Source organism: Bos indicus, chromosome 4, assembly GCF_029378745.1.
Source record: "Bos indicus isolate NIAB-ARS_2022 breed Sahiwal x Tharparkar chromosome 4, NIAB-ARS_B.indTharparkar_mat_pri_1.0, whole genome shotgun sequence".
Classification (NCBI taxonomy): Eukaryota; Metazoa; Chordata; class Mammalia; order Artiodactyla; family Bovidae; genus Bos; species Bos indicus.
The window spans coordinates 61,186,671-61,212,081 of NC_091763.1; the positions used below are offsets into that span (position 1 = coordinate 61,186,671).

Genomic DNA, 25,411 nt, shown 5'->3' on the forward strand with positions numbered 1-25,411 from the left:
CACAATACTTTACCTTTTTTCCACTAGTCTCCAGCCTCATAAGCCTTTCTTCTAGTCATAAAAATATGCCAAAATTTTTCCTGCATCAAGAACTTTCCACCCTCTGGACATTCCTAGATCTACCCATGGCTTCTCCTTGTTAATTGGGTCTAAGCTTAAATGTGCTACTTCTTCAAAGAAGACTTCCCTGATCAGGTGGCCACACCACTTCTCTTTGCCCCCAAGCCACTTTCTATCCTATTATTCTGATATGTTTTCTTCATTGCACTTACCATTTATATGGGGTTATTTTAATTATGTGTTTAAGCAATGGAATGGCAGGGACTTGTGTTTATAGCTATTACCTAGCACCCTGAGTGCACATGAGTTCAATAGATATTTGTTAAATGAATGCATTTAAGATAACTAGTATTCCATTTTTAGAGATGGGGGAAACTGATACAAAGAGGCTATTTGGTTTAAGACTATCACCTAAAAATTTGAACCAGATCTGCCTGACTTTAAATCCTGCTTATGATCTTGACATTTCAGTTAATTTATTTTCATCACAAAAGACAAAATAATAATGTAAATGTGTTCTTGAGCTATATATATAGTGCTGAATAAATTGCAACCTTAAAATTGCTTTCTTAAAAAAATTTTTTAATTGCTAAATTAGGAAAGAAAATACATGTTATGTTCACATGATTATTAGTAGTTAGACTATACAGTTTGCCCTAATTACATTAGTATTCTGAAAGTCATCAAAAGTGTTTCTGTAATTATTTAAATAAAAACCACAATCTTCCAAGTTATTTAGATAAAGACCACAGCTTGTTGTATTAATTTAAATATAGAATCAACGCTCTGAAGCAAAGATGACTAGAAATTAAATGCTGCCCTAGTAAATCAATATTTGCTCCTTCAAAGATCCTTTTTCTTCAACAAAGGAAATAGTGATCGTTTTTTCACAGATAAAATTAATGGAGGGCAGAAAAACAGAAAAAGTCTAAAGCATTTACCTCAGTAAGGACACGTGTTATGTTACGTATGTACAGTTAATTTTTCAAAGTACTTTCATACACATTCTCATTTCATTCACAAAATAATACAATGAAATAAATATTCTTATTTTTACAGGCGTCAAAAAGGCCAAGATCTAACCATAAAGCAGTGGCAAGAAGGATTAAGGTCAAGATCTCTACTTCAGGTTATCTGGCTGAAGGGCCACTTCTTTTATACATTTATTATAATGAAGAAATAAGAATCATCAAGTGTTGTCATATACATGTTTACTAAATGGGATAGTTTATTTCTTACAGTATCTGCCATTAATGCACATTAGTATCATATTTTAAGGGTATAAACAGTTTTAAGGGTTCTTAACATCAGATGTTTTTCTCTTCTAATTTAATCAATGAAACTGTTTCATATTCCAAATTGAGGGAGAACGGATTGTGTGTTTTCTAACATACTGTATTATTTCCAAAAGTCAATCCAACTACAGTCATGTTCCCTTTATCCAATCAACTTTTGTTAAAATTTATAGCTTTCATCTCCTTTTTACTTTCTCAAGTGGTTTATAAGGGCATTAAGGGAGTCATTCCATTCTTTTTATTATTTTTTTTTTTTAAACTTTGCAATAGGGCCATAGTAAATCCTTTCATAAAGATGAATTCTTTTATGTACTTACTGCACTATAATATATATATTGCTACCTTTACTTTTCCATACCTAGATTTCTCAAAGCTATAATCACAGAACCTATTTTTTAATTAAAAAAAAATATTTCCACATTGCACCTTGTGGGATTTAGTTTCCCAGCCGGGGACTGAGCCTGGACCCTGGTCAGTGAAAGCTTGGAGTCCTAAACATTGGACCATCAATTAAGTCCCTATTTTTACATTTTTTAGCAATCCCATATAAAAGAAAAGTGGGCCTTCCAAGTGGCATTAGTGGCAAAGAACCCACCTGCCAATGCAAGAGACATAAGAGAGGTGGGTTCCATCTCTGGGTTGGGAAGATCCCCTGGAAGAGGGCATGGCAACCCACTCCAGTATTATTGCCTGGAGAATCCCATGAACAGAGGAGCCTGGCAGGCTACAGTCCATGGAGTTCCAAAGAGTAGAACATGACTGAAGCAACTTAGCACACATGCATATAAAAGTAGCTCTTAATTAGTAAAGAATAACAGAAGTCCATGTTTCTTAAACATCAAACTCTCTTTATGGAACCTCAAAAATAAAATATTCTTAAATTTGAAACAAGAAGGTTTATTGTACTCCAGTGATGTCTATCATGAACTTCTTGAGTTTCCAAACACTTCACATAATCCTTCCAAACTTGTTGCTTGGTTCTTCTCCTCAGTCATTAACCCTTCCAAATGTTAGGGTTCCTGACATTCACTTTCATTCTCATCTCCCCTGCTTCTCACATCTTTCTCAGCACCATTCATGACTGACAGGTACTGAGCCCTCAAGAAATGTTTGCTGATAATTTGTCTGTGAACACAGCCTCCTACACTCTGACCTCATCATTCCACAAACCTTCCACCTCTGCTGACCTCTTCTACTTGTGCACCAGAAAGTGCTCCATCTTCAAGATTTCAAATCCCCAAACTGGCCTCCTGATTGAAATATCAAATCCTTATCTCTTTTCCACTGCTCCTCTTGCTTACGAAACCTGCAAGCCCTCTCTGACCCTCCTCCAACTCTTGGTCCAATTGAAAATGTAGTTCATTTGTAGCCATGCCTATGTGTGTATTAGCCCTGACTTTCTATCTTGCCGTTTTCTATGAGGCCACACACTAAGTAGTTCATCTATCTTTGAAAGGTGCCGAACAAGCTGCATTTAATTTGCCAATATGTAACCTTCTTCCAGTGGCTCAGATGATAAAGAATCTGCCTGCAGTGCAGGAGACGTGGGTTCGATTCCTCCCTCAGGAGAAGACACATGGCAATCCACTCCAGTATTCTTGTCTGCGAAGTCCCATGGACAAAGGAGCCTGGCAGGCTATACAGTCCATGGGGTCACAAAGAGTCAGACACAACTTAGCAGCTAAAGAACAAAAACTTAGACATACATACACACACACACATTTACATATGTAGCTGTTAGATTAGATCAGATCAGATCAGTCGCTCAGTCATGTCCGACTCTTTGCGACCCCGTGAATCGCGGCACGCCAGGCCTCCCTGTCCATCACCAACTCCCGGAGTTCACTCAGACTCACATCCATCAAGTCAGTGATGCCATCCAGCCATCTCATCCTCTGTCGTCCCCTTCTCCTCCTGCCTCCAATCCCTCCCAGCATCAGAGTCTTCTCCAGTGAGTCAACTCTTTGCATGAGATGGCCAAAGTACTGGAGTTTCAGCTTTAGCATCATTCCTTCCAAAGAAATCCCAGGGCTGATCTCCTTCAGAATGGACTGGTTGGATCTTCTTGCAGTCCAAGGGACTCTCAAGAGTCTTCTCCAACACCACGGTTCAAAAGCATCAATTCTTCGGCGCTCAGCCTTCTTCACAGTCCAACTCTCACATCCATACGTGACCACAGGAAAAACCATAGCCTTGACTATGAACCTTTGTTGGCAAAGTAATGTCTCTGCTTTTGAATATGCTATCTAGGTTGGTCATAACTTTCCTTCCAAGGAGTAAGCATCTTTTAATTTCATGGCTGCAGTCACCATCTGCAGTGATTTTGGAGCCCAGAAAAATAAAGTCTGACACTGTTTCCACTGTTTCCCCATCTATTTCCCATGAAGTGGTGGGACCGGATGCCATGATCTTCGTTTTCTGAATGTTGAGCTTTAAGCCAACTTTTTCACTCTCCACTTTCACTTTCATCAAGAGGCTTTTGAGTTCCTCTTCACTTTCTGCCATAAGGGTGGTGTCATCTGCATATCTGAGGTTATTGATATTTCTCCCGGCAATCTTGATTCCAGTTTGTGTTTCTTCCACATGAGCGTTTCTCATGATGTACTCTGCATATAAGTTATAGTTACATAGTTATTATAAATTTATCTGTGTGTGTGTATGTGTGCAGAGTCCCTGATTTATGATGGTTCTACTTACGATAACTGGACTTTATAGAAATGCAAAAGCAACATGCTTTTAGTAGAAACAGTACTTGGGATTTTGATCTTTTTCCTGGACTACCAGTAAGCAGTACAATGCTTTCTCATAATGCTGCATAGTTGCACCAAGATGCCATTCCATCAGCCCTCTGATCCGAAGGATAATCAGTACCCATACAACTGTTCTGGTTTTAATTTCCAGTACAGTACTCAATAAATTACAAGAGATATTCATCATTTTATTATATAATAGGCCTCATGTTAGATAATTTTGCCCAACTGTAGCCTAATATAATTGTTCAGAGCATGTTTAAGGTAGGCTAGGCTAGGCAATAATGTTGGGTAGGTTAGGTACATCAAATGCATTTTTGACTTAGGTTGTGTTTATTGGGACATAACCCCATCATAAGTTGAGGAAGATCTATGTGTGTGATGTATGTGTGAACAACTCTGTTGGCTCCTTTTCCTCTGCTCCACAACTAAGTGACTGAGAACTTTAAATTCTACCCTGGTTGCTCTTGTGTACCTACACACACCCACTGGGTGATCTCATCAGTTCCACTGACTTAAAATACCTTCCATATACTGATGGTTCCCAAATTTATTTCTTTGGCATGATCTCTTCCTTGAGTTCTGAATAAGAATATTCAACTAACTAGATGAAATCTTGACTTAGACTTTTAACTAGTATATTAAACTTAACAAATCCAAAATGAAATTTCCCCACTAAACCTATTCTTTCTCCAATCTTCTCTATTTCCATAAATGGTACCACTATCTACCCAGTTGTTCAAGCCAAAATCCTAGGAGTCATCGTCAATTCCTTCTTCCTTTCCTCCTACGCTATCCATATACCCAACCTACCTATCAACTCTGCCTCCAAGTATACCCTGGGTCTTTTACTTCTCTTCCTCTCTAGAGCTTCCGTTACACTCTAAGCCACCATCACCATCACTGGACCCACTGCAAGAGTTTCCTGTCTGGTTTCCCTGCTTCCACTCTCATCCTCTTTTCCGTTGTTCTCAGAACAGTTAGTGCTATCTTTAAAAACAAAAACACAGCTGTGTTTTAAATCCACCAGTGGCTTCTGATTGCACTTAGAAAAAAGTCCAAACTCCTTTCCTTAACCCCTGCCTACCTCTGAGATCTTTTCTCCTACCACTTTTCCCCAGTTCACTGGCTTCCAACCATGCTGACCTTCACATAGCCCCAGAATCAGGATAAGATCATGCCCATCTCTGGGCTTTTTTGCCTTTGCAGTTCCCTCTACTATGAATGCTTGAATCCTCCCTCTACGCGAAATGTCTTGTGGCTGACATTTTCTTATCCTTCAAGTCAGTCAGTTCAGTTGCTCAATCGTGTCCGACTCTTTGTCTGTATCCTTCAAGTCTCAGCTCAATAGTCACTTCTTCTGAGGCTTTTTCTGACCCCTCCGTACTTCAAGTCACCATCTCCAGTATACTAGAGATGTACAGTACTATTTCTCATAGCACATATTTGTATTTGATATTACATCATTTGTTTGTTGTTCAGTCGATAATCAGGTCCTACTCTTTTGCGACCCCATGGACTGTGGCCCACCAGGCTCCTTTGTCCATGGGATTTCCTAGGCAAGAATACTGGAGTGGGTTGCCATTTCCTTCTCCAGGGGATCTTCCTGACCCAGGGATCAAACTCATGTCTTCTGCGTTGGCAGTGGAATTCTTTACAGTGAGCCACCAGGGAAGCCCACATCATTTGTTTACTTGATTGTTGTTTCTCCCACTGTAAGTTCCAAGAGAACTAGGACTCTATTTGATTTATTCACCACAGCATTCCTGAGGTGTGTGCCCAAGGACTGCCTGATACATGTATATCATGTGTACGTATGTATGTATGAAGTACCAGTACGCATATCTTCCCGTATGCAGAATCTTTCTTGTATGTATGCAGTATAAATAATTAATAAATATCTGTGGAAGGAGTATATTAATGCACATCTTGAGTTCTTCAAAATGTAATTAAGATAAACAATATTTCTGTTGTCTGATTTAAAAATATCCTTCTTCCCTTATTTACAATAAAACATCCTATCAAAAAATATCATAGTGTTTCCCAGAATTTTTGTGCTGTTCTATTTTCATTGACGTGAAAAGGCAAAGGCATTTCACAAGGCATTCTTTATTTATTCTTTATGCTTTTCATTCTCCTGAAAAAGACATACTGAACATGTTCCATTCTCTCAATACAGACATCCCAAAAGCATTCAAATAGCACTGAAAAAAAATTTTTTAAACCTATAGAAACCAACTTTGCCTGGATTTTTTTTAACTTTTATGTATCAGGGAACATTGTTTACAGCTGTCCTGAGGCTTCTGTTAATGCTTGTTAGAATCTGGAATATTGCAACTAGAGTTTCTCTATTCTTTTATAACACCAAACTGCAGATTAATTTTCCTCAATTCATATATTTCCAAAGACACAGAATGTTATAAATTGCTTCCAAGAGAACAAGGAGGAAAGTAAAAAGTATTTTCTAGAAGCTTCTTCTCATTCTTTTAAACTCTTATCTGAAATTTAAAAGTAAACAAATATTTTTTAATGTCCTGTTTTTTTTCATTACTAAGATAACTTCTTCTTAAGAAATTAAACTTTTTTTCAATTTCAAGAGAAACATATACTTGATCTGCTCTCAACAAAATGAACTTTTTCTGTAGAAAGTGAAATATTATAGTTATTTGTCTCTCCACTGGCATTAGCAATACTAGCAACCTTCTCCAGTCTTCACCATTCTTATTTCTTCTTTCCTGGGTTTTATGACCCAGGTTAATGATCACATATATTCTAAACCTTTAAAAAGGAAGATGTTGATTTTTTTCTTAAAAAAAAAAAAAAAAATCTGATCCTCTCTTACTACAGAGATGTTTCAACTGACTTTTGTCCTGAAACTCCATTGACTACGAGTAGCTTGCCATGCGGAGAAGGAAATGGCAACTCCAGTACTCTTGCCTGGAAAATCCCATGGACGGAGGAGCCTGGTGGGCTGCAGTCCATGGGGTCGCTATGAGTTGGACACGACTAAGTGACTTCACTTTCACTTTTCACTTTCATGCATTGGAGAAGGAAATGGCAACCCACTCCAGTGTTCTTGCCTGGAGAATCCCAGGGACAGGGGAACCTGGTGGGCTGCCGTCTATGGGGTCACACAGAGTCGGACACGACTGGAGCGACTTAGCAGCAGCAGAAGCTTGCCATGTGATTCAAACATGAAATATACATGTTAATAGATGAGTTAATTAAATAAGCTACTGAAAAAAATAAGAAAAATATAAGCTCTTTACTCATAACATAAAAAACAATATTTCTGTGAAAAATATCTATTTTTCTATGATTTTTTAAATCTAGAGTTTAATGGAAATGATCGTTAAAGAGAATCAGAAATTGAAATGATCCACGATACAATGCTGGTACTGAACATAAAAGTAAACATTAAAAAAGTGAAGTATAATGCTGCAGCAGGAAAAGTGCAATAGCATTCTTGGCTATTACTGGAAAACTTAGGTTTAGTAAGACTTTCAAAAGGGGGGAGGTGTATTCTTAGAGGTAAACAAATTATTAAAAGCAATTTTAATAATTCTTAACTTTATTTTGCAATCAGTGCTTTGAAAATGAAGTTTATATAGAGACAAGTAGGAAGGAAAGTTTCTTTAAAAGATGGAATTGTTCATTGTTCTGGCGGATATGTAAAAACAATGCTGACTCAAAAGCAGCCAAGTGGACAGCTGCAGATGCTGTATCCAATGGAAATACTAAGCAGGCGCAGCATGAATCAATAATTAACAAAGCAGATGCACAAAGCTTGATGAGGATGAATGATGACATGGGTGGGAATGGTAAAAGAAGCTGATAACAGTACTAGCTTTGTAAGTAACTAGATAAACTCTTTGTTTTCATGAATTTGTCAGTAAGAGTACTTCAGTGCCTAATAGTACACAAAGAATATCTTTTATTAATGCTTTGAATTAATTGATATGTACCTCTATGTATTAATAGTATTTATCACTGAAAATGTTTATAAATCAAAATGATCCACAAGAAAAATTGGTAGGGTGAACATAGAAATAATTTTTAACATAAAGAAGAAATAATATTCTAAATGAACTAACTACAGGGGCATCAAGGGCTTCCCCGATAGCTCGGCTTCCCTGGTAGCTTCTGGAGAAGGGATAGGCTACCCACTCCAGTATTCTTGGGCTTCCCTGGTGGCTCAGCTGGTAAAGAATCCACCTACAATGTGGGAGACCTGTGTTTGACCCCTGGGTTGGGAAGGTCCCCTGGAGAAGGGAAAGGCTACCCACTCCAGTATTCTGGCCTGGAGAAATCCATGGACTGTATAGTCCATGGGGTTGCAAAGAGTTGCACAATTCTTAAGTTTAATGAAATGTTTAAGAGGGAGGTATTTCTTTTTTTTTTTAATTTTAAATAATTTTATTCTTATTTAAAATACTCAAAACATTTTTAAAATAACTCTTTTAAAGAGTTATTTTTAGGAACCATTTAGTCAACAATGTTTGTTCTATTAAATACATTAATTTCTCTGTTTTATACATCCCATTCCATTTCACTATCATCAGTTTTATTCAATATTATCTATTTTTTCATACCCCCACTGTAAAAGGCAGTTAATTCATGTTGGAAACACTAAAAGATCAGTAGATAGGTGAGGTGTAGAATCAAAAATGAGAGGATTGATTTATAACTGAAATATATAGTGTAGCAAGTGAAAAGAAAAAGTTTACAGAGTTGGAAAGGAAGAAAAAAATTACTGTTATCTGCAGGCAATATAAACTATATTTTATTTTATTTTATTTAAAGCATTTAATTTTATTTTTAAACTTTACAATATTGTATTGGTTTTGCCAAATATCAAAATGAATCCGCCACAGGTATACATGTGTTCCCCATCCTGAACCCTCCTCCCTCCTCCCTCCCCATACCATCCCCCTGGGTCGTCCCAGTGCACCAGCCCCAAGCATCCAGTATCGTTCATCGAACCTGGACTGGCGACTGGTTCCATATATGATATTATACATATTTCAATGCCATTCTCCCAAATCATCCCACCCTCTCCCTCTCCCACAGAGTCCAAAAGACTGTTCTATACATCAGTGTCTCTTTTGCTATCTCGTACACAGGGTTATTGTTACCATCTTTTTAAATTCCATATATATGCGTTAGTATACTGTATTGGTGTTTTTCTTTCTGGCTTACTTCACTCTGTATAATAGGCTCCAGTTTCATCCACCTCATTAGAACTGATTCAAATGTATTCTTTTTAATGGCTGAGTAATACTCTATTGTGTATATGTCCCACAGCTTTCTTATCCATTCATCTGTTGATGGACATCTAGGTTGCTTCCATGTCCTGGCTATTATAAACAGTGATGAGATGAACATTGGGGTACACGTGTCTCTTTCAATTCTGGTTTCCTCAGTATATATGCCCAGCAGTGGGATTGCTGGATCATAAGGCAGTTCTATTTCCAGTTTTTTAAGGAATCTCCACACTGTTCTCCATAGTGGCTGTACTAGTTTGCATTCCCACCAACAGTGTAAGAGGGTTCCCTTTTCTCCACACCCTCTCCAGCATTTATTGCTTGTAGACTTTTGGATCGCAGCCATTCTGACTGGCGTGAAATGGTACCTCATTGTGGTTTTGATTTGCATTTCTCTGATAATGAGTGATGTTGAGCATCTTTTCATGTGTTTGTTAGCCATCTGTATGTCTTCTTTGGAGAAATGTCTATTTAGTTCTTTGGCCCATTTTTTGATTGGGTCATTTATTTTTCTGGAATTGAGCTGTAGGAGTTGCTTATATATTTTTGAGATTAGTTGTTTGTCCATTACTTCATTTGCTATTATTTTCTCCCATTCTGAAGGCTGTCTTTTCACCTTGCTTATAGTTTCCTTTGTTGTGCAGAAGCTTTTAAGTTTAATTAGGTCCCATTTGTTTATTTTTGCTTTTATTTCCAATATTCTGGGAGGTGGGTCATAGAGGATCCTGCTGTGATGTATGTCAGAAAGTGTTTTGCCTATGTTCTCCTCTAGGAGTTTTATAGTTTCTGATCTTACGTTTAGATCTTTAATCCATTTTGAGTTTATTTTTGTGTATGGTGTTAGAAAGTGCTCTAGTTTCATTCTTTTACAAGTGGTTGACCAGTTTTCCCAGCACCACTTGTTAAAGAGATTGTCTTTAATCCATTGTATATTCTTGCCTCCTTTGTCAAAGATAAGGTGTCCATATGTGCCTGGATTTATCTCTGGGCTTTCTATTTTGTTCCATTGATCTATATTTCTGTCTTTGTGCCAGTACCATACTGTCTTGATGACTGTGACTTTGTAGTAGAGCCTGAAGTCAGGTAGGTTGATTCCTCCAGTTCCATTCTTCTTTCTCAAGAGAGCTTTGGCTATTCGAGGTTTTTTGTATTTCCATACAAATTGTGAAATTATTTGTTCTAGCTCTGTGAAGAATACCATTGGTAGCTTGATAGGGATTGCATTGAATCTATAAATTGCTTTGGGTAGTATACTCATTTTCACTATATTGATTCTTCCAATCCATGAACATGGTATATTTCTCCATCTATTAGAGTCCTCTTTGATTTCTTTCACCAGTGTTTTATAGTTTTCTATATACAGGTCTTTAGTTTCTTTAGGTAAATATATTCCTAAGTATTTTATTCTTTCCGTTGCAATGGTGAATGGAATTGTTTCCTTAATTTCTCTTTGTTTTCTCATTATTAGTGTATAGGAATGCAAGGGATTTCTGTGTGTTGATTTTATATCCTGCAACTTTACTATAATCATTGATTAGTTCTAGTAATTTTCTGGTGAAGTCTTTAGGGCTTTCTATGTAGAGGATCACGTCATCTGCAAACAGTGAGAGTTTTACTTCTTCTTTTCCAATTTGGATTCCTTTTATTTCTTTTTCTGCTCTGATTGCTGTGGCCAAAACTTCCAAAACTATGTTGAATAGTAATGGTGAAAGTGGGCACCCTTGTCTTGTTCCTGACTTTAGAGGAAATGCTTTCAATTTTTCACCATTGAGGATAATGTTTGCTGTGGGTTTGTCATATATAGCTTTTATTATGTTGAGGTATGTTCCTTCTATTCCTGCTTTCTGGAGAGTTTTTATCATAAATGGATGTTGAATTTTGTCAAAGGCTTTCTCTGCATCTATTGAGATAATCATATGGTTTTTATTTTTCAATTTGTTAATGTGGTGTATTACATTGGTTGATTTGCGGGTATTGAAGAATCCTTGCATCCCTGGGATAAAGCCCACTTGGTCATGGTATATGATCTTTTTAATGTGTTGTTGGATTCTGATTGCTAGAATTTTGTTAAGGATTTTTGCATCTATGTTCATCAGTGATATTGGCCTGTAGTTTTCTTTTTTTGTGGGATCTTTGTCAGGTTTTGGTATTAGGGTGATGGTGGCCTCATAGAATGAGTTTGGAAGTTTAACTTAAGAGGGAGGTATTTCTGGGCTCCAAAATCACTACAGATGGTGGCTGCAGCCATGAAATTAAAAGACGCTTACTCCTTGGAATGAAAGTTATGACCAACCTAGATAGCATATTGAAAAGCAGAGACATTACTTTGCCAACAAAGGTGCGTCTAGTCAAGGCTATGGTTTTTCCTGTGGTCATGTATGGATGTGAGAGTTGGACTGTGAAGAAGGCTGAGCGCCGAAGAATTGATGCTTTTGAACTGTGGTGTTGGAGAAGACTCTTGAGAGTCTCTTGGACTGCAAGGAGATCCAGCCAGTCCATTCTGAAGGAGATCAGCCCTGCGATTTCTTTGGAAGGAATGATGCTAAAGCTGAAACTCCAGTACTTTGGCCACGTCATGCGAAGAGTTGACTCATTGGAAAAGACTCTGATGCTGGTAGAGATTGGGGGCAAGAGGAGAAGGGGACGACAGAAGATCAGATGGCTGGATGGCATCACTGACTCGATGGACATGAGTCTGAGTGAACTCCGGGAGTTGGTGATGGACAGGGAGGCCTGGCGTGCTGCAATTCATGGGGTCGTAAAGAGTCGGACACGACTGAGCGACTGATCTGATCTGATACCTTTAGTGCACATCATTTTCTAACTTTTATTGTGTGTGTGTATACACACACATGCTAGTCAGTAAGGATAAATACATTGTGGATAAATATATTGTCTTTTATGTACTGTAAAAGCACTAAGCCCTGTCTCTTGTGTATAAATAAATATCTGTGGAATTACTAATACATCTTAGTTTCTCCAAAATATAATGGAAGTAGACAATCTGATTATGCATGTTTTAGTAAAAACATTCAGAGTAAATTCTTTAGATTCTGAACATATGAATTGGAAACATCTTTTAATCTTTCTTTCTTTTCTTTCTTTTTTTTTTTTTTTTGAGAATTACACCTCTTAAATTGCAGTGACTTGAAGAATTAGAAATTTGCAGAGGTAACATGCATTTATACCAAACTTGGAAAGCAGGTTTCAGTTTTAGGTATATAAAGAAGGAAGGTATGTAAGGAAGATAAGTATACAAGTTTCATTTACACAGTTTTCCCTTAGGACATATGTTGCAAGAACAACGGCTCTTCTGAATGCAAAGCATTCATTGCTCTTTACTATTATCAAATGTTTAACCTGAAGATGTGTTCTTTATCCACATGCCCATTTTATATCATTCTGTTTTTCTTTGAATTATCATCGAAAATGCAAGCTTTCTATTATCTACTGATTCATTAACTTACAAATGATTTATTGAGTATATACTGTGTGCCAGACACTATTCTAGTTGCTAGAAATATAGCAGCGAGCAATCAAAAGTTACTGCACTTATGGAAATTTTATTCTAGAGATGGAGACAGACAATAATCAAGATAAATCAGTAAAAGACATAATAAATTATATAATATTAAGTGCTAAGGAGAAAAAAATAAACCAGAGAAAGGAGCTAGGAAATCTGAGAAAGGAATAGAATTTTAAATTGAGTGACCAGGAAAGGTCTATGAGAAGTGACATTAAGTCCTGGGAAGTGAAGGAGCTAGTCCTGTGGACACAAGGCCAGGGTGGGTGCTGGGGGTGGGGGAGCATTCCAGGCGGGGAAAGCCCCAAATCGCAAAGGTCATGAGGTGAAACAGTGCTTGGCATAGTTGAGGAATATTTAAGAGGCCAGAGTGTCTGGAGGAGACCAAGGAGAGGACAGCAGTGGGAGATGAGACCAAAGAGATGACAGGAGGCTAGGTCATAAAGACCTTGTAGGCAAGAACGGAAGACGTTGAAGTACTTTTCACAGAAAACTGACATTATCTGACTCTTTAATAGGATCAATCTGGCCACTGAGTTTTGAGAATAAAGAGGGCAAGAATGGAAATAGTGTTCAAGTCTCCTGTAAATGTGTTATCATAGTTTAATTATTTAAAAAAGAAAAAAACAAAACCAAAAAAACCTCGGACTACCTGGGCCATTAAAAAAAAAAAAAAGAAATACAGGGTTCAGCTACAGCTATAATCCAGACAAAAGATGGTGGTGGCTTGAGCCAGAATGGTGGCAGCAGCAATAGTGAGAAGTGGCTGGATTCTGGATATATTCTGAAGACAGTATCCACAGGATTTTCTGACAGACTAGGATGTGAGGTTATACACTACCTGTGATACTCTGAAATTTCCACCCATCCTTCTTAGTGAAAAAGGTACAAATACTCTCATGTTCTCCGTCATTCTTAGAGGATGATGTTTCTGATATAACTTCAACTTTCCTTTTGTTCCTAAGTTTGAAAACATACCCCACAATTATTTTTGTGTCCTATCTCAACCTTGAGGAAAGCTAAAAGAGAAGACGTGGCTCTGAAAATTGACAGTGTCAACTCTATCTCATGAGTTCCTCCTCTACTGTAAAATCCACCCTGATTTCCCTTGTTTATGCCAAGGCCTGTCTCAGAACCTTGCACATATTGAGTCAGTCAGTCAGTTTAGTTGCTCAGTCATGTCAGACTCTTTGTGACCCCATGGACTGCATCATGCCAAGAATCCCTGTCCATCACCAGATTTAGTCAAACTCATATCCATTGAGTCAGTGATGCCATCCAACCATCTCATCCTCTGTCATCCCCTTCTCCTCCTACCTTCAATCTTTCCCAGCAACAGGGTCTTTTCAGATGAGTCAGTTCTTCACATCAGGTGGCCAAAGTATTGGAGTTTAAGCTTCAGCATTAGTCCTTCCAGTGAATATTCAGGACTGATTTCCTTTAGGATAGACTGGTTGGATCTCCATGCAGTACAAGGGACTCTCAAGAGTCTTCTCCAACACTACAGTTCAAAAGCATCAATTCTTTGGCAAACTCTCACATCCATACATGACTACTGGAAAAACCACAGCCTTGACTAGGTTGGACCTTTGTTGGCAAAGAAATATCTCTGATTTTTTTTTTTTTTTTTTTTAGTCACATCCAGTGTATTTATTGCAATCTTTAAAGTTATGCTTGCTCAGTATTTTGGAAATATTTTAGACAGAAATCAACAATGTTAGGTGTATGAAGTTAAAATAATAAAAGATTGTTAATATTAATGTACATGTGCAAATTGTAGAGGCTGGTCATGACTTTTCTCCCAAGGAGTAAGCATCTTTTAATTTCATGGCTGCAGTCATCATCTGCAGTGATTTTGGAGTCCCCAAAAATAAAGTCTGTCACTGTTTCCACTGTTTTCCCATCTATTTGCCATGAAGTGGTGGGACCAGATGCCATGATCTTAATTTTCTGAATGTTGAGTTTTAAGCCAACTTTTTCACTCTCCTCTTTCACTTTCATCAAGAGGCTTTTGAGTTCCTCTTCACTTTCTGCTGTAAGGGTGGTGTTATCTGCATATCTGAGGTTATTGATATTTCTCCCGGCAATCTTGATTCCAGCTTGTGCTCCCTCCAGCCCAGCATTTCTCATGATGTACTCTGCATATAAGTTAAATAAGCAGGGTGACAGTATACAGCCTTAATGTACTCCTTTTCCTCTTTGGAACCAGTCTGTTGTTCCATGTCCAGTTCTTACTGTTGCTTCCTGACCTGCATACAGGTTTCTCAAGAGGCAGGTCAAGTGGTCTGGTATTCCCATTTCTTTCAGAATTTTCCACAGTTTATTGTGATCCACACAGTCAAAGGCTTTGGCATAGTCAATAAAGCAGAAATAGATGTTTTTCTGGAACTCTCTTGCTTTTTCAATAATCCAGTAGACGTTGGCAATTTGATCTCTGGTTCCTCTGCCTTTTCTAAAACCAGCTTGAACATCTGGAAGTTCACGGTTTGCGTATTGCTGAAGCCTGGCTTGGAGAATTTTGAGCATTACTTTACTAGCATGTGAAATGAGTGCAATTGTGTGGTAGTTTGAGCATTCTTTGGCATTGCCTTTCTTTGGGATTGGAATGAAAACTGACCTTTTCCAGTCCTGTGGCCACTGCAGAGTTTTCCAAATTTGCTGGCATATTGAGTGTAGCACTCTCACAACATCATCTTTTAGGATTTGAAATAGCTCAACTGGAATTCCATCACCTCCACTACTTTTGTTCATAGTGATGCTTCCTAAGGCCCACTTGACTTCACATTCCAGGATGTCTGGCTCTAGGTGAGGGAGCACACCATCGTGATTATCTGGGTTGTGAAGATCTTTTTTGTACAGTTCTTATTTTTTGTACAGTTCTTCTGTGTTTTCTTGCCACCTCTGCTTAATATCTTCTGCTTCTGTTAGGTCCATACCATTTCTGTCCTTTGTTGAGCCCATCTTTGCATGAAATGTTCCCTTGGTACCTCTAATTTTCTTGAAGAGATCGCTAGTCTTTCCCATTCTATTGTTTTCCTCTATTTCCTTGCATTGATCTCTGAGGAAGGCTTTCTTATCTCTCCTTCCTATTCTTCAGAACTCTGCATTCAGATGCTTATATCTTTCCTTTTCTCCTTTGCTTTTCACTTCTCTTCTTTTCACAGCTATTTGTAAGGCTGCCAAAATGTAAGACAGCCATTTTGCTTTTTTGCATTTCTTTTTTTGGGGATGGTCTTGATTCCTGTCTCCTGTACAATGTCCCGAACCTCCATCCATAGTTCATCAGGCACTCTATAAGATCTAGTCTCTTAAATCTATTTCTCACTTCCACTATATAATCATAAGGAATTTGATTTAGGTCATACCTGAATGGTCTAGTGGTTTTCCTCACTTTCTTCAGTTTAAGTCTGAATTTGGCAATAAGGAGTCTGAGCCACAGTCAGCTCCTGGTCTTGTTTTTGCTGACTGTATAGAGCTTCTCCATCTTTGGCTGCAAAGAATATAATCAGTCTGATTTTGGTGTTGATCATCTGGTGATGTCCATGTGTGGAGTCTTCTCTTGTGTTGTTGGAAGAGGGTGTTTGCTATGACCAGTGTGTTCTCTTGGCAGAACTCTATTAGCCTTTTTCCTGCTTCATTCCATACTCCAAGGCCAAATTTGCCTGTTACTCCAGGTGTTTCTTGACTTCCTATTTTTGCATTCCAGTCCCCTATAATGAAAAGGACATCTTTTTTGGGTGTTAGTTCTAGAAGGTCTTGTAGATTTTCATAGCACTGTTCAACTTCAGCTTCTTTAGTTTTACTGGTCAGGGCATATACTTGGATTACTGTGATAGTGAATGGTTTGCCTTGGAAACGAACAGAGATCATTCTGTCGTTTTTGAGATTGCATTCAAGTACTGCATTTAGGACTCTTTTGTTGACTATGATGGTTACTCCATTTCTTCTAAGAGATTCTTGCCCACAGTAGTAGATATAATGGCCATCTGAGTTAAATTCACCCATTCCAGTCCATTTTAGTTCGGTGATTCCTAAAATGTCGACATTCACTCTTGCCATCACCTGTTTGACCACTTCCAATTTGCCTTGATTCATGGACCTGACATTACAAGTTCCTATGCAATATTGCTCTTTACAGCATCAGACCTTGCTTCTATCACCAGTCCCATCCACAACTGGGTGTAGATTTTGCTTTGGCTCCATCCCTTCATTCTTTCTGGAGTTATTTCTCCACTGATCTCCAGTAGCAGATTGGGCACCTACTGACCTGAGGAGTTCATCTTTCAGTGTCCTATCTTTTCGCCTTTTCATAGTATTCATGGGGTTCTCAAGGCAAGAATACTGAAGTGGTTTGCCATTCCCTTCTCCAGTGGACCACATTCTGTCAGACCTCTCCACCATGACCTGTTGGCCTTGGGTGGCCCCACACAGCATGGCTTAGTTTCATTGAGTTAGACAAGGCTGTGGTCCGTGTGATCAGATTGGCATCATCTTTTAGGATTTGAAATAGCTCAACTGGAATTCCATCTCATCCACTAGCTTTGTTCATAGTGATGCATGCACATATTACGCTCTCAGAAAATGTTTGTTAAATGGTATAGTCTCTACTGAAAGTCCCACGGACAGGAAGGAGATCAAACCAATAGATCTTAAGGGAAATCAACCCTGAATACTTTGTGGAAGGACTGAGGCTGAAAGTGACGCGCCAGTATTTTGGTCATCTGATGCAAACAGCCAATTCATTGGAAAGGTCGCTGATGTTGGCAAAGATGGAGAACAGAAGAGACCAGCACAGGATGAGATGGCTGGATAGCATCACTCATGCAGTGGGCATGAACTTGGGCAAACTTCGGGAGATAGTGAGGGACAGAGGCCTGGATGCTACAGTCCATGGGGTTGCAAAGAGTCGGAAACGACTGGGCAACTAAACAACAACATAGTCTCTACATTTCCTAGGTAATAATAGACAAAAAGCAACATTCAGCCCCTATCAACTGCACAATCATAAGTTAAAATTTGTATTTTAGTATTAAGGATATTATGCCAGAGCACTCAACTGATAAATATGGTCGAGCTTCCAGCACCTTCATTATTACCAGCTGCAATCTAAAGTTGTCTTAGCTTTTCTGCACCTGGAAAGGTAACTTAAAAGCCGGAGTAGACGAGCTTTGTAACTCGCAGCTGGGACTAAGTGACACACCAGCTGTCTCTTGTAAATTTACCGCGGAGTTAACAGCTCACAAACGTCTACGAAGACGAGGAGTCAAAATGCGTGTATCCCAGCGGGCGGGGACACGAGCCTCTCCCAAGGCCCAGCCCACAAGACCCCCGAGGCGTGGGCGAGCGCTGTGCTCGCGGGGAGTTGTAGTTCCTCCTCTCTTTTGCGAGTCAGGCCATCGTAGCTCGAGCGCCTCCTGTGGCGCGCAGGCTCTGAAAGCTTGGCGCACGCGGACAGCGAGAAGCGTTTCCTAGCAACGGGGGAGCGGCAACGTCACGGCGGCGGGTACTCAGAGCTGCTGCCTACCGTTGGGCGGCCTTGAGTACCTTCCAGCTACCTGCGGGCTGGAAGGAACGCTGTGCGCAGTGCTCTGTCCGCACGTCTTTGCCGGTCGGTTCCCACCTGATCCTACCCCTGGTGGCCGAAAGCAACCTCCTGCCGCGACCCCGGGTCCGAGGCACGGCCGGAGGCTAGAGGCGGCTCGCCAGGTTCCTATCTGGCCCTCGCCCCCAGCACCCGCGGAGCCCTCCGCTCGCGGCCTCAGCGGGAAGATGCTGGAGTCTATTCGAGTGACAGGTGAGTGCTGGGAAGCATGGTGGTCCCTGGGCTGGCGGGAGCCGCCAGCGTCGTCCCGGTCGCTTGCGGCGAGTATCGGGTGGGTCCGCCGGGAGGCCGAGGTAACGGTAGGATTGGGGTCCGGTGCCCAACGCGACTCACAGAACAGTGCGGAGCCCCCAGAAGGTGCTCAGGCAAAAGGTGCGCAGGGAAGAGAAAACGGTACCGTTAGGTTTGGTCAGTTATCAATAAGCACGTGCTGTGGATTGTAATGGTGTAAATTTTACTGGCTTACCGGCCCTACAATCTAAATATTGTTAAATTCTACTTCAAAGCTTATTAATCAGGCATTATAGTGCCCTGGAATCTAGTTTTCTAGAATGTTCAGAAAAATAAGAGCTAAGCAAATGAGCACGTCTCTGTATATATCAGTATTTGTACTGGTTTGTATGTATGCTTTTATTCTTAAGTCAGAACGTTTTTGAGTTGATATCAATAGGTCACTGAATAAATGTATTATACCAAACACAAAAAATGGATGTTTAGACCCCAGGTCAGAAAGTTATTTGCTTTCTGTTATTAAAAAGAATTGTGGATACTATTTTAAAATGATCTTGCATAACATTAGAATAATTTCCTAGGCCATTTTCTGTCATTTGATTCTGTTTAACATTACTGCAAGACAGAGTTCTTGATAGTCTAATATCATGACCAGAAACACCTAAGAACAGCAGAGTAAAGGAAATTCTCTAAACTTGAAACTAACATCAGAATAAGGCCAGGTTTTTTTGTTTTTTTTTTTTTTTTAACTTTAAGGCATTGTAATACCTAGTAGACCATTTTCCTGCAAAATCTTTGTGTAACGAAATCAAGTTTTAATGAAAATATTTATGGTCTTAATTATACTATATTTCATGTTCCGTGTTATAAAATAGGGAACTGATTTTGTGCATTCGTGACGTTGCTGTGATTTGTCTCACCGTTGTTTATGTTGATAGGAAGCATCAACAATTACAAGATTTAAGATTTCAGAGGCATTAGATTTTTTTTTAAGTGATTTGGTGTAGGTGCTGTTCTTTTCATCTAAAATACAATGAAAATATTGGAGGTTACTTTAAAATATTGTATCTTCTTTTTACCTTGGAGCAGGGTCTCTCAACCTTGGCACTGTTAACATTGAATTAGTGGGTAATTCTTTGTTGTGGGAGGCTGTCCTGGGCATTGTACAATCTTTAGCAGATCCCCAGCCTCTCCCACTAGATGCTGGTAATCCCCTCACCCCCAACCCCCACCCCCCGACTCCACACACACTCATTTGTGACAACCAAAATTATCTCCAGACCTTATCAAATGTCTCCTGGAGGGCAAAATTACCACCGCCCCCGCTCCATTTGAGAACCACTGCCTTGGAAAAAATATTCTAGTTAGATTTTGTAAAAGGGTTATTATATAACAATTTACAAATAATATCAATCAAAATTATTTTCCCAAAGCACAAAAATAATGGTAGAGAGAATATAATTATGATAATACTAGTTTTAGAAAGTGAGTATTCTGACCAGTCAGCTATACAACATGGATCTCCTGTTTTTCTTATACACAGTTGGAAGTTTGAGGAGAAATACTTTATAAAATAGTAGACCTACTTCTCTTGTCTGAACCCCCATTCCATAATTTAGTGGCAATACACTTCTCAGTCCAACTCTGCTTGTTGCTATCCCAAGACAACATAATTTGGCAGTGGGTTACTATAGTTCAATAAAAATTAAAATAGTCATTTGAGACAATTCAAGCCCTAGATTAGAACAACTGGTCATTTTTCAAATTAGTTTCTCCATTTCTTTTGTAAGTTTCTTGACTAGTTAAAAGGAACTCCCATGTTCTAGAACTCCACGCCTAGCATTTTGCTGACATGTCAGAAAACCCACTTTCAATGGCCAGAAACTTTATGAAGAGAGTTGAGCCAAAAGTATACCCTCCTTTCCCCTCACTATCCCTCTCTAACCCCTCACTATTCATTGATATCTTAGAAGCCCATGTTCTTCTGATTAGCATTAAGATTGCTCTTGTTTGTGGTGAGAGTACTGATGGAAAGTACTCTGTTCATTTCTTTTCAGCTTTGAGATAGCTATGAATGGAGAGCACTGAAGCACAGTTACTTGTTTCTGAAATTACTTCCTATATAATATCTCACTTTTGACTTATTAGTCATGATTTAATATCTAAATATGACATCCCAGTGAACTGCCAAATGGAGGAGTAAAATAAGATTTGATTCCAAATACTGGAGTATTTACAGTGTTCCATGGAGTATTTCTATAGGAGCTGAATATAATACTGATACTAATAGTTAACACCCACTTCTTAGTACAGGCTGGCATTGTTCTCAGCACTACACATATATTAACTTTTTTGATCCTCTCACTAATACTGTGAGGAATGTAGTATTTTTATTCCATTTTCCAGATAAGGAAGCTGCAGCATAAAGATGTCAAGTAATTTGATCAAGGTCACACACAGCTGCTAATAAATAGCCAAGATTCAAATCAGAGAAACTCCCTTCCAAAGCCCATTTTCTCAACCACTAGGGAAGTCAAACACTTGTTAAAAGATATGCTGAGTTAAGCCACAAAATTCAACATGAAAATCTCATTTAACATCAGTGCTATGTTAGCTGATAATTTACTCCAGATGTTTTTAAGTTTTATCACAGGCAAGTCTGTAATAATTTTTGCCTGGAAAGATGACATTTTACCTGACTATAAAATTGTTTTTGAAATAGAGAAGATGACATCTAGCTCGTTCAGTGAGTAACAAAATGCTGTCAGAAGCCATATAAGATTATGTTCATTTGTGAATTCCTACTGCCTGTATTTTGTATGTGATGAGAAGTGACTAATTAATCATCTGGAAATGAAGCTCCTTTGTAACAAAAGTGAATGTTTAAAAATACTAGACAGAAGTCCTAAGAGCAGTGTTTGGCCATTTGGAATGGATACACTTAGGCATATAGCTCCTGTTTATTCTACAGCAGTAGGCACCTGCCATTAAAACTTATCTTCAACATCACTCATTGTTTAATTTTTTTATGCATCCAGGTATGATTTTTTCCCTCAACTTTCAGGCATTTAAACCCTGTGTCCTTTCTCTGCTCTCAAATATTCTCCTTCCTTGGTTATCTCTCAGCAGTGAGTGAACAAAAACAAACATAGGTTTATGCCACAATGGAACTTAAAATTTCAGTGATGGGGAAGGCCATCATATAAGCAAATGTAAGACTGCAATGATGACAAGTGAGTCAAAAGAACATTCCAGGGAAGTTTTCCTGAACAAGTTTGAACTGAAGGATGAATAGGGATTAATCTATCAGAGAGGAGAGCTCTTCATATATAGGGAACGGAAGATGAAGTGTTGTGTCTGGAGAGAGGTGAGTGTGAGAGATTGACAAAATGAAGGGAGTCTAGAATGGACTGATTAAGGGGCGGCGGGTGTGTGGACATTGTGCACCCCGAGGCCAGAGAGGCAGAGCAATGATCGTCAGAGACTTCATGTGCCGTGATTAGGAATTTTGTCTTCACCCTACGTGGAATACCTGGGGAAGTTAGTTTTCTTGCATGTTCACTGTTGTTTTAGACAGTTTAATGTGTTTTCTTTTACCACAACCACCATTTCCTGGCATTATAGAACACTCTTCGTGCTTCTAAATGCATATAGAACTCAGCAGTTTCTGGCCAAAAAACATAGTATCACGTTATAAGAATCGTTGCTACTAATAGAGTGACACTGAAATGCTCTTAACTGGGAATCTGACATTTTTAAGAATCCTTAAATACAGTTAAGTTTCTCAATTCTTAAATGATACTACCTTTTCATCTCTTTCTTCTTACAGTTGAGAAACTATATTGGACAATGTTGAATTCAGATTGTAATTAAAAGATTACCTATTATAATGCAGACAAATTGGGCAATAAATGTTTCCAAAGATACCAATTTTTAACATACCATGTAAAAAATTATGGTCTTAACTTACATTCAGTAAAGTTCACAAGTCTTAAAGGGGCAGCCTGATGAATCTGTACAAATGTAACCACTGTCCAGAACAAAATACAGGGCATTTTTAGCCCCTAAAACTTTATTACCACCTCCCAAATTATAACCCCTCCCCCAAAGGTAATCACTTTTCTGTCTTCTAATACCATAAATTAGTTTTGTCTGTTTTTGAACCACATATAAATGAAATTATACAGTATAAACTCTCATGATCTGGCTGTTTGCTCAGTATTGTCTGAGAGTCATCTGTACTATTGTAACCTAATTGTTTTTTTTTTCCATTGCAATATATTTTATTATATAAATATATCACAATTTATTCATCCTTTCTACTATTGACAAATACCATTTAAATAATGATAAACAACCTGGTGAAATTAAAGTGTTTATCTTGTTTGGGGATTATTTTGTTTTGCCTTCTGTTTGTAATTAAACAGCCTATTGTTTTGTGGTATAAAATTATCCCAGCTTCTCAGGTTTCATAAGTATTAGTGAAATATATGAGATTGCCATTTTATGGGTCAAAATTGGTTGAATGGTATTTTCCACCAGGCTGTGATGCTGATGATCTGAAATTTCCTTTAGCCAGAGACCTTATAATTACTGTGAAAGCTCACCTATTCAGTTGTGAAACACTTTTAAGAGTTTAGTAAACAGTGTTCCCTCCCTCTCCTGTTTTAGATGAGGAACAGGAGGCACCCATGGGTTTAGTAATTAGGCTACTATTACAGAGAGGTTATTGAAAGAGTTGGGAATGGAAGCCAGGAATCTTGGTATTCTTTTCACCTGTTCTAGATACAAATTCAGCTTTCATTGTGTTGGTAATTTCAGTATATATGTGACTATACTGACCACCAACTTTAATGTAATATTATTTTGCAATTTTCCCTCAATATGGGTAATCAGTTTGGGGTGAATGGCTTCTTTGATCAACACGTTTTCATTTCCTCCAAGGCTATAGTGAAGCCGATTGCTGGTGGCTAAAATGTTACTTTAAACAGTGACTTAATATGAGAGTATGAGTTTTACTACTTTTAGAACAGGAAGTGAGTTACACTTTCCCCCAAAGAAGCCTGCTTATGCTTTAAGAAGTCTCAATTTTTCGGTAAAAATTGAGTTAGGCGAATATGGTGTCTTCATTGAAATCTTTTTGTTCTTAAGCCTGTTTTAAAAGTCATATTTTCTTAAAGTAAGCAATAGTATTTAAAATTACAAAAACAGTCTTTTAGGTTCTCCACTGCTTAATACAACAAAATAAGATTTGTTTGAGCATTCCTTGGACAGCAAGATCAAACCAGTCAATTGTAAAGGGAATGAACCCTAAACATTCATTGGAAGGATTGATGCTGAAGCTCAAGTACTTTGGCCATCTGATGCGAAGAACTGACTCACTGGAAAAGACCCTGATGCTAGGAAAAACTGAGGGCAGGAGGAAAAGGGGGCAATAGAGGATGAGATGGTTGGATGGCATCATTGACTCAATGGACATGAGTTTGAGCAAACTCCTAGAGATAGTGAAGGATGAGGAAGCCTGGTGTGTTGCAGTCCGTGAGGTCACAAAGGATTGGACACAACTGAGCGACTGAACAGTAACAACAAAATAAGATTAGTATGACTCTTGAGAAATTAATTTATATCACTCTTGTAAGAATTGTTTGAAGGCCCACCTGCCCTGCTTTTATGAACTTCATGGGATATCAGCATTTGGCAGGATTCACATTTATTTGAAACAGATACACCATTGGTACTCCCAGCCTACTTAATAGCAGGTGGAGCTTAAAAAGGACTAATGCTAAATCTCTCAGTTAGATAATTCACAAGTGAACTGAAACTCCTGGGAGGGAGTGTTTTAGCAGATAGTTTAGAATTGAACTATCCTGAAGTTTATAGCCTGTTTGCAATGGGACAAAATTATGAATTTTGGTCACTGATGCTTTATGACAAAACAACAGAAAACTCTAGGTTTTAGGAACCAAATAAAGCACTTTTACATTGAATACTCATTTTAAAAAAACCTGTAATAAACCACCCAAATTAGGAATTGTTCAGAGCAGTTTATTCACTGATTTTAATTTGAGGTAACTCCCTTCCTTTTTATTATGAAGAGCAAATGAAAAAAAACCTGATTACCTCGCTTTACCTTCCTGGCTGTGCCTAGCCCTTACCTGACTTTTCTAGGTTTATGACACCCTTGTTCTTATCTCAGTTCTCTTTTTTCCCTTTCAGTGTCCATTTCAGTCTTTCTTTGATTATCACCTCTTGTCTTCTAAATTTGTGGTGTCTTATTAGGGAAACCGACACTGTTCATGGGCATTTGGACTGCAGCTTGTGTTCCTTAGCCCATGTTTGCCCAGCCTACCTAGTTTTGACTATCAGTTGGCAACACTTAAGTATTTAAACCTGTGGGGATCTGGGACCTACCAGCCGTTGATGAAAGTTTTATTTGTTCTGTTTACTTGGCGTTGGTTTTTTACGTTACTGAACAGCCACTTTGTGTAGTCAGCCTTCAGCATGTCCCTATGCAATCTAGTTCCTACTTCTCAGCTTGTCCACGTGGTAGACAGTTTATTTAGCTCCTACTAGAAGCAACTTAGCAGCAGCAGCAGCAGTTTAGAGACATGGGTTCGATCCCTGGGTTGGGAAGATCCCCTGGAGGGGGTCATGGCAATCCACTCCAGTATTCTTGCCTAGTGAAT

At 38.7% G+C, this 25,411-nt stretch overlaps 1 protein-coding gene across 3 annotated transcripts in view; it reads left to right on the forward strand.

Annotated features, from left to right (window-relative positions):
• MATCAP2 (microtubule associated tyrosine carboxypeptidase 2) overlaps window positions 1-25,411 on the forward strand; it is an 86,639-nt gene that overhangs the window by 6,858 nt on the left and 54,370 nt on the right. Inside the window, exon 2 of one of the 3 annotated variants that reach the window (XM_070787845.1) lies at window positions 1,120-1,189. Coding sequence is in view for 1 of the 3 variants with exons in the window: in XM_070787846.1 (XP_070643947.1) it covers window positions 18,662-18,686 (25 nt within the window). In the remaining 2 variants the exon portion in view is untranslated. Of the gene's footprint in view, window positions 1-1,119; window positions 1,190-18,356; window positions 18,687-25,411 lie in introns of those variants that run through there. The other 2 variants (XM_070787846.1, XM_070787847.1) reach the window with 2 other exon arrangements.